The sequence below is a fragment of the Gallinula chloropus genome (assembly GCF_964237585.1).
Source record: "Gallinula chloropus genome assembly, chromosome: 1".
NCBI classification, from domain to species: domain Eukaryota; kingdom Metazoa; phylum Chordata; class Aves; order Gruiformes; family Rallidae; genus Gallinula; species Gallinula chloropus.
Genome location: NC_140085.1, coordinates 60,844,830 through 60,857,907, shown reverse-complemented (window position 1 = coordinate 60,857,907; position 13,078 = coordinate 60,844,830). Strand labels below are relative to the sequence as shown.

General features: G+C 37.9%; 1 protein-coding gene across 1 annotated transcript in view; it reads left to right on the top strand.

The window, feature by feature from the left end:
- OTOGL (otogelin like) overlaps nucleotides 1-13,078 on the top strand; it is a gene marked incomplete at its 3' end in the record, with an annotated part of 98,574 nt that overhangs the window by 63,667 nt on the left and 21,829 nt on the right. Inside the window, exons 32-41 of the mRNA XM_084275507.1 lie at nucleotides 393-560; nucleotides 788-1,066; nucleotides 1,677-1,794; nucleotides 4,729-4,808; nucleotides 5,608-5,877; nucleotides 7,549-8,450; nucleotides 9,116-9,293; nucleotides 11,044-11,186; nucleotides 12,500-12,523; nucleotides 12,976-13,068. Coding sequence (XP_084131633.1) covers nucleotides 393-560; nucleotides 788-1,066; nucleotides 1,677-1,794; nucleotides 4,729-4,808; nucleotides 5,608-5,877; nucleotides 7,549-8,450; nucleotides 9,116-9,293; nucleotides 11,044-11,186; nucleotides 12,500-12,523; nucleotides 12,976-13,068 — 2,255 coding nt within the window. The remainder of the gene's footprint in view (nucleotides 1-392; nucleotides 561-787; nucleotides 1,067-1,676; nucleotides 1,795-4,728; nucleotides 4,809-5,607; nucleotides 5,878-7,548; nucleotides 8,451-9,115; nucleotides 9,294-11,043; nucleotides 11,187-12,499; nucleotides 12,524-12,975; nucleotides 13,069-13,078) is intronic.

Below are 13,078 nucleotides of genomic sequence, written 5' to 3'. Positions count from 1 at the left end.
GTTTGGACAGTAATGTTACGGTTGTTCTTTTGATTATTCAAGGTATAGAAGTAAGGACATGTAAAACACGAAATCCCATCAAAAAGCAGCCCAGATTGCTTTCTTGTACAGGTCATTTTGTGAGGATAGCTACCTGCACTCATATTGTGCTCACATTGTATCTGTGGCATTCTGGGCAGCAAGCAAGGATTAAGGAAATACACCGGACTGATAGATACAGACCTAATCCAGCATAATACCTTGAGGCATTGAGCTGTAGTTCCAAATTTATTTTATTCAAGGTATTGTGAAATATTTAAGGCAATCTATGTCAACTAAGATTTAAGTTCTGTATGTTATATATGTTATACAAGAAGGATTTTTTTTTCTCTATTTGATTTTTCTTCCCTTAGGTCTTGGTGAAGGACCCTATATTTTGGCAAGTTATGGAGAGAATGACACAATTATAGGAGCTAATGTATCCAGTAGAAGGATATTTCCCCTGCCTAGAGCTGGAGCACATGGAAATGTATTTTTCAGTTTCATGATAACTCCAGGTCTTTTCAAAGATAAAGATTTACGTAAGTGTTCTCAACAATTTTTGCTAATAGCAATGAAGTATTTTTCAATCTGTATGACTGATTTTTGCTGCATCTTCACATCTCCTAAAATAGTCTAGATATTTAATTATTGGAATAAGCAAAGACGAAGCAGACAGTTTAAAAACTGAGCATATATAGATTGTAGTCTCACTTTGCTTTATGTGAAAATGGTACTATGTTTTTCTTTCTTTTTTCTTTTGTGGAAGCTCTCTCTCTTGTGTCCTTTGAGTCAGCAGAAAGACCGAACTACTTTCTCTACGTACACGACAATGAAACCATTGGACTGGAACGGTGGCAGGCAAGTGCCTCCTTTCAGAGACAAGCCACCTTCTTCCACCACCAAGGCCTCTGGAGTCCAGGGCTCAGCGCTTTCGAACTTCACAGTAAAAAAGGCTTTTTCATCATTCTCACCTCGTCTGGTGTTAAAGTGGCAAAGTACGATGATTCAGAAGAATTCAAACATTTGAGTAGCTTTAGTATTGAAGGTAAATTTTGCATAATCCCCAGAGATAAGTATGGAGGTTTTCTTTCTGCTTCCCTTCAGAGCACTTGTCTCTTATCAGCAATAGTGACAAACATTTTAATCTGATTTTTAATTACTGTTCTGTCATAGTCTTCCACCCTGCCTCCAAATGCCATTCTTTTCTAATTTTTGCAGATACGATGATTACTTTGAGATACATTTTCATTATTTTACTCTTTCAAAATGAATGAGTTGTGCCATAGAAAGATCCATGTTAATGTCTTGTTAGTAAGCTATAGATATCTATTCTTTTAAATGAGCAGAGTAATTGTATTGCTTCTGCAACCAACTTAACCCTCACTAAGTCTAATGGAGTTTTTTAAACAGAATACATTGTAAAAGTGAGTAGCTGTATATCTTTGAAACTTCACTTACTTTAGCTTGGTTGAATTCAAAATAAGACTTGAAACTGAAAATTAAAAAATCTCACCTATTTGAAAGTTCTCAAAAATTTCTCTAGTTTGTTTATTTTTTTTTTCCTGAAAATCCCAGTGTATATTATAGAAAAGAGTATAAATGTATAGTTTATTAACTACACAACCAATAAATAATACTTTTTGGTTTTTTCTCAGAACTCAGTGCATCTGTGCCTTATAGAAGGATGTGTGAGTGGCGATATGAATCTTGTGCTAATCCTTGTGTTAAAACGTGCAGCGATCCTGAAGGAATAGCATGTAAATTCCTCCCTCCGTAAGTCAAATTAAGCTCAGTATTGCTACCGTGCTCTTTTATGTAATATGCTTACCATATGCTTTCTGAGAATTACTGCAGCTGTAATACCCATTCATTTTTACTCATCCAGTTTTCAGTAGCACTCTCGTGGGCAACTCTCACAAGTCATGTGAAAACATTTACAATGAGCCTCTCATTTCCCACAGTATATATTCCTGTTTAGATGTGATCTTTCAACACAAGAGAAAGAGGGCTTGTATTTAACCCAGGGAATTAGCTTCTGGTAGTGGTTAAGCAGAAATCTATTACATTAAATGAAGACTTTTCCCTTCTATGGATTTATATTCACATCTTAAACTGGCATCCTGCACTGCTGTAAATGTGTGCTGTTTTATGTGTCAGAGACCAAAAACTGTAGGAATAGTAAGGGTAGACTACGCCCTCTCCTGTAAGAGAAGGGAAATTTATACTAAGCGACGATCATTGGCATGACTGTGAGGGATTTCACACTGCTGACGTTATCATCTCGTTAGTTAGCTCCCCTCTCCTGGGATCTCCCCTGGCATCCACGGAACCATAACAAATTAAAAGGAAAAAATGCCTAAAAACTCAAGGCACAAAATCTGGTGGAAAAGAAATTACTATTTTGAGTTTCAATCTACCTCCCTAGGCACATGCAGTTTATATTGAGGAATATTAGTAATATTTCTAATTTTCTCTATTGGTATTATTAGCTTTCTCTATGCGGGCACATTGGGTATTAATATCATGATTTTCTTATTAATAATCCCACCCAAATTAAAAAGTAAGGGAACATATGGACTTTTCTGCATTCCTCTATGCTGAAAGTGCACAAAACCAAGTCTTTCTATGGAGTCAATGTTAATATTTTAATGTCTGAAATTAACTTATCTGGCTAAAACAGCAGTCTTGTAATGAAGGTCTTTGTCCCATGGGAATCCTTCCTGCTTAGGGATCTGAACTTCCACTTGGCCATGGAAGCATAAGGGTCCAAAGATATCATGTTCATCAGCCTAAGCAAAGAATTGATCATTAACAATTTAGAAACATAATTGTGCTGTTCAATATTCAGTGTTCATTGACCTTAAAATGCCTCAAAATGCTGTGTTGACCATTACACCGGAAAGTTCTCAGACCTCTGATGTGGAAGACAATCAAATGTTTCATTTTGCCAAAGTGAAACAATTTAATCAATTGTTAGCCCTTGTTCCTCTGGGAGGCTTCAACTTACCAGGTGTCTGCTGGAAATACAATACAGCAGAGGGGAAACTGACTAAGAGGTTCCTGGAGTGCGTGGAAGGTAATTTTCTGAAACGGCTGGTGAGTGAGCCAACTATGGAATGTGCCCAACCCGTTGTTTGTGAACAGAAGGACTTGTAAGTGGTGTGATGGTTGGAGGTCATCTTGAACATATCGATCATGAAATGATAGTTTTCAGTTCTTGGAGAAGTAAGGAGGTGGGTCAGCAGAACTGCCACCTTGGACTTCCAGAGGGAAGACTTTGGCCTATTTAGGAGACTGGTTGACAAAGTACGTTGGGAGGCAGTCCTGAAGGACAAAGGAGCTCAGGAAGGCTGGACATTCCTCAAGAAGGAAATCAGAAATGTCCAGAAGCAGGCTGTCCTCAAGTGCCAAAAATGAGCCATGGGGAAGACTGGCCTGGCTGAATACAGGTTTGGTTGGAACTTGGGGTAAAAAAGGAGTTCATGACGTTTGGAAGAAGGGTTAGGGAGCTCTGGAGGACTCCAAGGATGTCATGAGGTTATGTGGGTAGAAAATTAGAAGGGCCAGAGCCCTGCTAGAATTTAATCTGGATGCTGCTGCAAAAAACAGTAAAAAATATTACTGTTGCTAACAGCAACAAAAGGAGGGCTAAGAAGATTCTCTGTCCTTTATTGGATGTGGGGGGAAATGAAACAAAAAAGGATGAGAAAAAGTTGTGGTAGTCAATGCCTTCTTTGCCTGAGACCTAGGGATCGAGTGCACCCTCAGTACATTTGCAGATAACACCAGGTTGGATGAGAATGTTGATCTGCTTGAGGATAGGAAGGCTCTACAGAGGGATCTGAACAGGTTGTAGCAATGGGATAAGGCCAGTAGTATGAGGTTCAGCAAGAGTCAGTGCTGGGTCCTGTACTTGGGTCACAACCCCATTCAATGCTACAGACTTGGGGAAGAGTAACTGGAAAAATGCTTCAACTATTGCATGTGAGCCTGGAAAAATGCCTGGAGTATGCTGAATATGAGCCAGCAGTATACCCAAGTGGCCAAGAAGGCCAACAGCATCCTGGCTTCTGTCAGAAGTAGTGTGGCCAGCAGGACTAGAGTAGTGATCATCCCCATGTACTCAGCACTGGTGAGGCCACAGCTCAAGTACTTTGTTCAATTTTGGGTCCATCACTAAAAGAAGGACATTGAGGTGCTGGAGTGTGTCCAAAGAAGGGCAACGAAACTGGTGAAGAGTCTAGAAAACAAGTCCTCTGAGGAGCAGCTGAGGGAACTGGGGCTGTTTAGCCTGGAGAAGAGGAGGCTGAGGGGAGATCTTATCGTTCTCTACAGCTGCTTGAAAGGAGGTTGTAGCCAAGTCGGTGACAGTCTCTTCTTCCAGGTATCAAGTGGTATGACAAAAGTGCCTCAGGTTGTGTCAGGGGAGGTTTAGATTGGATATTATAGAGAATTTCTTCACAGAGAAAGCTGTGAATCATTGGAACAGGCTGCCCAGGGAAGTGGTTGAGTCACCATCTGTGGAGGCCTGTAGACTTACAGGCTCAGGGTCATGGCTTAGTGATGGACTTGGCAGTGTTGAATTTCCTGTTGGACTCAATGTTCTTAAAGGTCTTTTCCAACTTAAACAAGTCAATAATTATAGGATTCTAAAATTAATTTTTATTTCTACTGTGGCTTTATAATTAACTATGTAATATTTTAAAGGGTTGAAGGATGCTTGCCATACTGTCCCAAAAACATGATCCTTGATGAGATCACACTTAAATGTGTTTATCCAGAAGACTGTAAGTACATTTTATTACATTGGTATAATCTTATCAATAACTCTAGAGATCTCAGAAAGGTTTTAATCAAATATATATATATATTTTGTCAAAAGCTTTACCAAAATGTCTTTCTGTTGAAGAATGTCTGTCTGGGACATAGACTCCATTTACAGACATCGAAAATACATCTCCTACATCCAAACAAGCCATAACTAAAGTTGAATTCTTTAATTTCTTTAAATGTCTCTTATATGTAAACTTTTGTCAAGGTGTTATACTCACCACAACTATGTATTTCCTATATGCTGATAGTATATAATATATATACAAAAGAAAAATCCCAAATGCAAGAAATACTGTGAACAAATTTCAGACTTTTCAGCTAATAAACCACCACTATCAAATTTGGTGAATCTATTTCACAGCTTCTGGTGTGTGAAGATACCACTTTATTAGCTTATTTTGGTGATACATTATTCTTTTTAACATAAGAATTACATTTAATGCTTTCTCTTATTTTATAAGTTTTTGAATTAAATATGTTTTATTTGATATTTGCTAGTATAAAGTTATCTCCTATGGTGTGCTACCTTCCAAAGATATAAAAGAAGATAACATATTCTACACTGTATCTATTAAAAATATTTTACTATTTTTGATTTACTGAATTTTCCATGGAATTCCCTTGTTGTTTTCAAATTGTTCTGCAAAATCAAGGTTTTCACTAATAATAAAAAATAGCTACTCCATTTGTAAAGAAAATCAGAAAACTTTTTGAGTCATCTGAGTTCAGTGAAACATCCATTTTTCCTTTTAGGCATACCTGTGACACCTACAGAATCAGCAATTGGAACAAAACCTGCATTGTTAATCTCTCACACGGGTGCTACCACAGAGAGACTTCCTCAGACACCTCCTTTACTTGTTACTTCAGGGACTGAGTCAACTCATACCGGTGTGACAGCCAAAATAACCATGAAGGCAAACACAACTTTAAGGGGAATGAATATGTCGGCACAATCCATTACAGACTTTTATTCATTGGAAGCATCCAATGCAGCCGCCTATTCAACTTTTTCATTACCAAGTACAGTAGAGCCTTCTGATGTACTTCACAGCATAGACAGCCCTCCTGTCCTTTCCCAACTCATTTCTTCAAAAGATTTTCCAACTGCTCTTCAGGCCTCAGCAGTCACATCACGTACTGTCAGTTCTACTGCATCTATAGCTTTACCCATTACAATAGCACCTCCACCAACCCTGCTCAGTGCAAATCTCATTCCAACACGTTCTGTGTTGTTAAGAACCTCTTCCCCAGTGATAGTTTTGTTTCCACTTGAAGCATCTACTACTGAGCTAGGAACTGTTCCCCCTAACTCAACATTAACAGCTTTAACCTCCAAGCCATCTTTTGTCAATACTGAGCTGCCTGCAGGGATTAGGAAGAGTAGGAGTTCTTCAGTAAGTCAATCTAGGGGAGCAGCAGCGTCCTCTGAAGTGTCGTTTGCTTTACTGGCTGGCAAAGTAGCTTTCACAGGACTTCTATTTCTTCTAGGTTCAATGGTAGACACTAAGCACATCTATATCTCCTATCTCTGCTTTGCCTGGCATTGGTCAAACTACAATTCAACAAACAGACATTTCTGCACTGAATTAACTGCTTCTCAGATTCCTATGACTACTAGATTTGCTAGATTCAAGACAAGTTTTCCTCAATTAATCACAGCTTTATATTTTGAAACAGCAAAACCCTTCTCTAAAACTTCTCTGATATCATTACATGCAAGTTCTCTAGCTATATTTTCTCCAAAGCCATTCTTTTTTTCAGTGAAACTTTCAGCAACTGTTCCTAAGCAGGCATCTCCATTAATAAAAGGCATAACTTCTGCTGCTTTGCCCACAACCGTATCTTCAACTCAAGTTGCTTCTCAAATGTCTATAAACACTTCACTGAGTCCTTCTGTAACATTGAGTCCTTCTGTAATGTGCACAGTATCTGTACCAGTGTATTCTCTGATTACTTCCCTGAAGACCAAATCTATGGCAGAAGTCACCCTTGCCTCCAGAAGTCTTATGAAGTGCCTTCCACTGCTTCCACTCTTTTAGTCAATCCAAAAATCTCTGATATGTCTGTAGCGAGTAAAGTCTCAACAGAAAATAAACACATAATGCACAATGATTCATTTTCAGCATCATCCATTTCTAAAAAGCCAAAGAAATCTATTACATCTACCATCTTCCCTCTGGACACTGGCATTACCTCTAGATGTGACATTAACAACCACTTCAGAAATTAGAGAACCCAAGCAGTTCACATATAAAATTGAAAACAGACCCTGTGGAACAAAATTCAAGCACTTTCGTTCTTAAAGATTCTTCCTTTACGAGATTATCATCTTTTTTTACAATCCTGTTATCAACATCAGTACCATCTTTTGTGACATCTGATGCTACAAGTTCTTTATTGAATCCCATATTCAGTAGGACATCATCATTAACACAACACATAACTGCTACCTAAACCACAGTTTGATCTCTAGATTCACAAGGAATCTTGAAAAGTCCAGTTATGGACTTTGAAACTTCCGTGGATTTTTCTATATTTGCTTTAAACATAAGCCCTTCTACTAGCCTTTCAGCAGCACTAAATCTTTATTAATGTCCACAACACCTGAAGCCATTTTAGAAAGCCAGTCCAGTAAGGTTTCTATGTCTTTACCTCCTCCTAAGACCACTTGTATCTCTACTGTTTCTCTAGGAAAACAGAGTTCTTCAGTAAGTTCAGAAGAAGACGGAACAATATCAGCTCTATCAGCTGGATTCATCACTCAATCCACATCAATGATCACGAACACAACAGTGAATGCTACATCCTTAAAAGCACCTTATATTTTTGCCAAAATACCACTTAGCTCTTCAGCCAGTTTATTAGTTGCTTCTGGCACTACTGTAGCCTCTAGAATTAGTACAAAAACCACGGATTCTTTTGTTACTGATTTGGAATTTTATATGGCTTCGGCTTCAGTTCCTACCACCATGGAAACACCCATGCATGCGTCACACAAATCTTTGCTTACATCTGCAGCAACTCAAGCTTCACAGAGTACTAAAGAAACTCCAAAAATGATGATCATGAAAACAACTGGTACTTCAAGTCCATTATCACGGACAAAGAGTACCTCATTTACAGCTTCAGAAGTTAAATACGCAACCTCATTTGAAAGAACTGTGGATATTTTAGAAAGTGGTCAGACTTCACATGAACAAAGAAATGGTACCAAGACAAAGTCAACCACAACTGAAAAATCTTCTCTGCCTTATTTGACAGTATCTGCAGTTCAGAGTTTGCCGTTCTCAGGAAATACAACCTCAGTAAAAAATCTCTCCCTTTCTGGTGTTCTGGATTTAACGACATCAGATTGGTCCAAAATCCCAACACAAAAACCCATTAAGCCTTATTTCAGTTTAACAGAGTCCACAGAGCTGCAGACCCAAACTATAATAGTTTTAACTCATTCTAGTGGTGGAACAGCTCTGCCTTCCTCTTCAGAGCCTATGGAAACAGAAGCTTCTCCAGTGAGCACAGAAACAATGACAGCTGACAAGGCTTCCTTTGGTACAGTGGTGCATACACTGATGTCTACATCTTCTGAATGTGTGGTATGATCAGTTTTACTTGCTCCTCTGTGTACAAGTATGTAGTACTTTTCAATCCATTCTGTTACACTATGTGTGTAATACCAGAGATTTTAAATATCTCCTACTTTTTTTACATATTTTAAAATACTCAAAGTTATAGGATTGCTGTATCATTGCTCTTATATTATCCTGCTATATTCTGCGACTTGGATGTATTGCTTTGGAGAAAACTGGATTTTAAAGCTAGGTGCTGATTCTAAAGATTGAAATATGTTTCTGAGGTGCAGGAAAAGCCCTTATTCATGGAATTTTTGGGTTTCTGCATAACCTCACCCTGTCTTTATTCCATTTGTTTCTTTGTCATAGGGTTTTAAATTACGGGAGTGCATGATTCTGTATTACTTAAATATTTCTTAATTTCTTAAATTTCAGTGCCTAATGCTCTACATATAGTATTCCACCAAAGCTAGATGGAACAGAAAGGGTGTGGGTGAACGCATGTGCATCTTTTTCACCTGTTACAACCACAGAAAACCCATTAATTCCACAATAACTGATGAGATATCATGTAGATAATGCTGATTCTGTCTCACAGCCAGGTGATTGATGAACAAGTGATTTCTTGGTCTTCTAAAGGGCAATGAATGTAAAGCTGCTTTTTGTTGTTTTTTTTCCTTATATGACAGCCAAGATACCTTGAACCTGTTGACAAATGTAGCCAGTATGTATGTGTTAATATGGGTTGGATGTTATACAACCTTTCAAGGAACTGTCCTAAGGATGTGCAGAAGCCAGATTGTGGTTTTCGAGGCATGCCGGTTCAAGTTAACACTGATAGTTGTTGCCCAGAATGGGAATGTCCCTGTAAGTCACTGTTTAATTTTTATATACAGCGTAGAATCTTGATCTGTAAATTTAAAGTAACAAACCAAGGATTTATTACAGTTGGAATATAAGATTGGATACTGGAATGATTTTAAAAGGCCTGTTCATCAGCAAAACAGAATGAAATACAATGAATGTTCTGGTATCTTTGAATTCACATTCAAATGAGTTAAAATATGTTGTTTTGAATTAGAACATTGGCAGGAAATCTGCAACATGAAAATCAACATATTCCAGCTGAGACTTTTCAGAACGTCCAGCAGTAGAAAAGTTGAGATTTCAACATTTTGTGAACAAAACAAATTAAATACTGGCATTTTCTGAAAGACAGAAGCCCAAAATTTCACATTGCTCTAACTGCAGTTTTTACTCATATTTAGAAACTTCAGAAACTGGCAGATGACTGTCTGTCAAAGGAAAAAAAGGCCAAAGAGAAGTCATATTAAAAACCTTGCTGCATCACTGAAACCAATATTTGTCTCAAGATAGCACATATGTTTCTTGTTATCATTATCTCAAAAATCTGTGTATTTCAATGCATATATTTTATCCAAAAATGTACAGATTCACAGTCGCTGCCCATAAAACATTGACTTGAGTCAAAATTTTCACCAATTTCAAATTTCTCCCCTACTCTGGACACAGCAGTAGGTTAAGGTATTTCCACTGAGGAACATCAGATTCTTGCTTCTGTTTGTAGTTCAGCATGCTGTCTGTAGAACAAGGTCATCAATATATCATAGAATGATCAAATCATTGAATTGTTTAAGTTGGAAAAGACCTTTAAGATCACTGAGTCCAACCATTGAGAGCACTACCAAGTCCACCACTAAAACATGTCCCTAAGCACCACATTTACATATCTTAAACACCTCCAGGGATGATGGATCAGCTACTTCCCTGGGCAGCCCATTCCAGTGTTTGACAACACTTTCACTTAAGAAATTTTTGCTAACAACCAATCTAAACCTTCCCTGGCAAAACTTGAGGCAAGTTTCTTTTGACTGATCACTTGATAATTGGGAGAAGAGACTGGCGTTGATCTGGCTACAACCTCCTCTCAAGCAGTTGTAGAGAGTGATAAGGTCTCTCCTTAGCCTTCTCTTTTCCAGGCTAAACAACCCCAATTCTCTCAAGCTGCTCTTCAGAGGACTTGTGCTCTAGATTCTTCACCAGCTTCGTTGCCCTTCTTTGGACATGCTCCAGCACCTAAATGACCTTCTTTTAGTGACAGGCCCAAAACTGAACAGAATACTCCAGGTGTGGCCTCAACCAGTGCTGAGTACATGGGGTTGATCACTACCCTAGTCATGCTGGCCACACTACTGACAGAAGCCAGAGTGTTGTTGGCCGCCTTGGCCACTTGAGCACACTGCTGGCTCATATTCAGCTGTCTGTCAACCAAAATCTCCAGGTGCTTTCCGGCTGGGCAGCTTTCCAGCCACTGTTCTCCAAGCCTATAGTATTTCAAGGGTTTGTTCTGACCCAAGTACAGGACCCAGTACTGACCCTTGCTGAACCTCATACAGTTGTCTTTGGCCCATTGCTCTAGCCTGTCCAGAGCTCTCTCTAATTAAAATATTTTATATATATATATATGAACATATATAACATAACCTAGATATGAACATATATCATATAAAAGTAAATATGGTGAAGTTTGAATGTTTTTGGAAATGCCTTGTGTTCAGTTCTGTGGTAACCTCATTAAATGACAGTTCTTTTTTAGGTCAATGTTCTGTACTGTCTGAACTGAGTGTTATTACTTTTGATGGGAACAACATAGCCCTCTGCAATATGGCTTCCTACATTTTAGTCAAATTACCAGCAGAAATGATCATTGCTCATATTGAAAAATGTCCTGCTAATCAGGTAAGATTCTTGCATTTCCACAACGATTGGAATAGTTTATTCGATTTTGTGTTAGGTATGAAATTCTGAAAATCATCTGTCACTTAAAGCTTTCAGATAAAAGCATGCCCATCAAAAAATAGCAGGTTATTTAATTTTCAAGAAGTTTTCTTCATCACACTATCTAGATCAAATAATTTCATCTCAGATTAAATAGTGATCGTTATATTCTAAGGAAATTCAAATGCAGCTTCCCTTTAAATTCTCAAGGTTGATATAACTTCTGAATAACCTCAGGGTCTCCACTCAAAAATCTTGACGCTCTGAATGTTTACAATATGATTAAAATATTAAAGTAGTTTGTATAGTCACAAAATCTTTCATAGTTGTTTTAGGAAGATATTAATGAGTTTGGGATTAGTGAGATGAGTTGTTCTTTGTAGTTGTTTAACTTCTGCATTGCCTACAGAGAGGATCACTTTATTTTCAGACTGCAAGTTTAGGTCAGGGCAGTCTCATCCTTGCAATCTGTACATACGTTTCCTTTGCATTGTCCATAGTTGTAATCTATGCAGCCCTTGGACAACTGGATTGTATTTCCATCTTGATTTGCTAATAAACATGTTCCTGATGAGGAATTTCATCAAGCTTCTTATGTTCTCATCCTGATTTGGTTTCTTGTGTACTCTCATTGCGTAACTGTACACTTGATTTATTTTTAAGTTCTATTCTCACACCAGTTTAGAGGTTTTCTTTTAGGTTGCATGGTTCTTGGTTTCAGTCTTGGTATGAACACAGCCCACAGAAGCCAATGAGCTTTAGAAGTCTGTAGCTGTACTTCTTTATGAAACATTTTTCAAAAGGGCTTTGTGGCACATGCTGAATCTCATGATGCTGGTAATGAGCTGATCTCAATGCTAAACCTGTTTAATTAAATGTGAGCAAAGGTATGGTATATACAAAGTTGCAATCTTGTGCAGAAATCCTGTGTATTGTCAAAACAGCAATTTTATCAAAGTTAGGGCAGGGGATTTTATTGACATGACCATTGCATTTATATGTATTTTTAATTCGACTTGTTCAGGTCATTGGGTTCTCTTTTCTATATTATTTTTCACATAAAATCAAGTTTCTTAAAATAATTCATAGAAAGGTGTAATGCATTAGCTGGGAAATGTGTATTTTTTAGTATTTGTAAGTAATAGATTAAATTAGTTTAGTTATGAGGCTGATTGTAAAAGAACTTCAATAGCAGAGAGTCAATTTTTTTTTTACCAAATAAGAATGCTGCTAAATATCACTACACTTCTAATCTATTTTTTAATGTTTTCCAGAGTGCAAATTCAATAAGAAAACTAGTGAGTACTTTTTAATTGCTAATTAAAAAAATAATTCATATTACACATATTGAAAAAATTCCCTATAGCACAGGTACATAATTAGTAAAGCAATAGTAGTCATAGAATTGTAGAATGGTTTGGGTTGGAAGGGAACATTAAAGACCATCTAGTTCCAACCCTCCCTGCCATGGGCAGGGACACCCTCCACTAGACCAGATTGCCCAAAGCCCCATCCAACCTGGCCTTGAACACTGTCAGGGAGGGGGCAGCCACAGCTTCTCCGGGCAACCTGTGCTGGTGCCTCACCACCCTCACAGTAAAGAATTTCTTCCCTACATCTAGTCTGAATCTGCCCTTTTTTAGTTTAAACCCATTATCCCTTGTCCTATCACTACAATAGCAACTAAATTGTATTTAAGTACTGTCTCACTGCAATAGCAATTAAACTTCTTTGCCACTTTTCTTCAAAGGTTCCCCCTGCAAGCACTTCAGGGCTCTGTTTTAAGAGGCTAAATGTAACAACACGCACATATAAATTACTCATCGATCGTTTAGCAAGAAAAGTAAGTATAT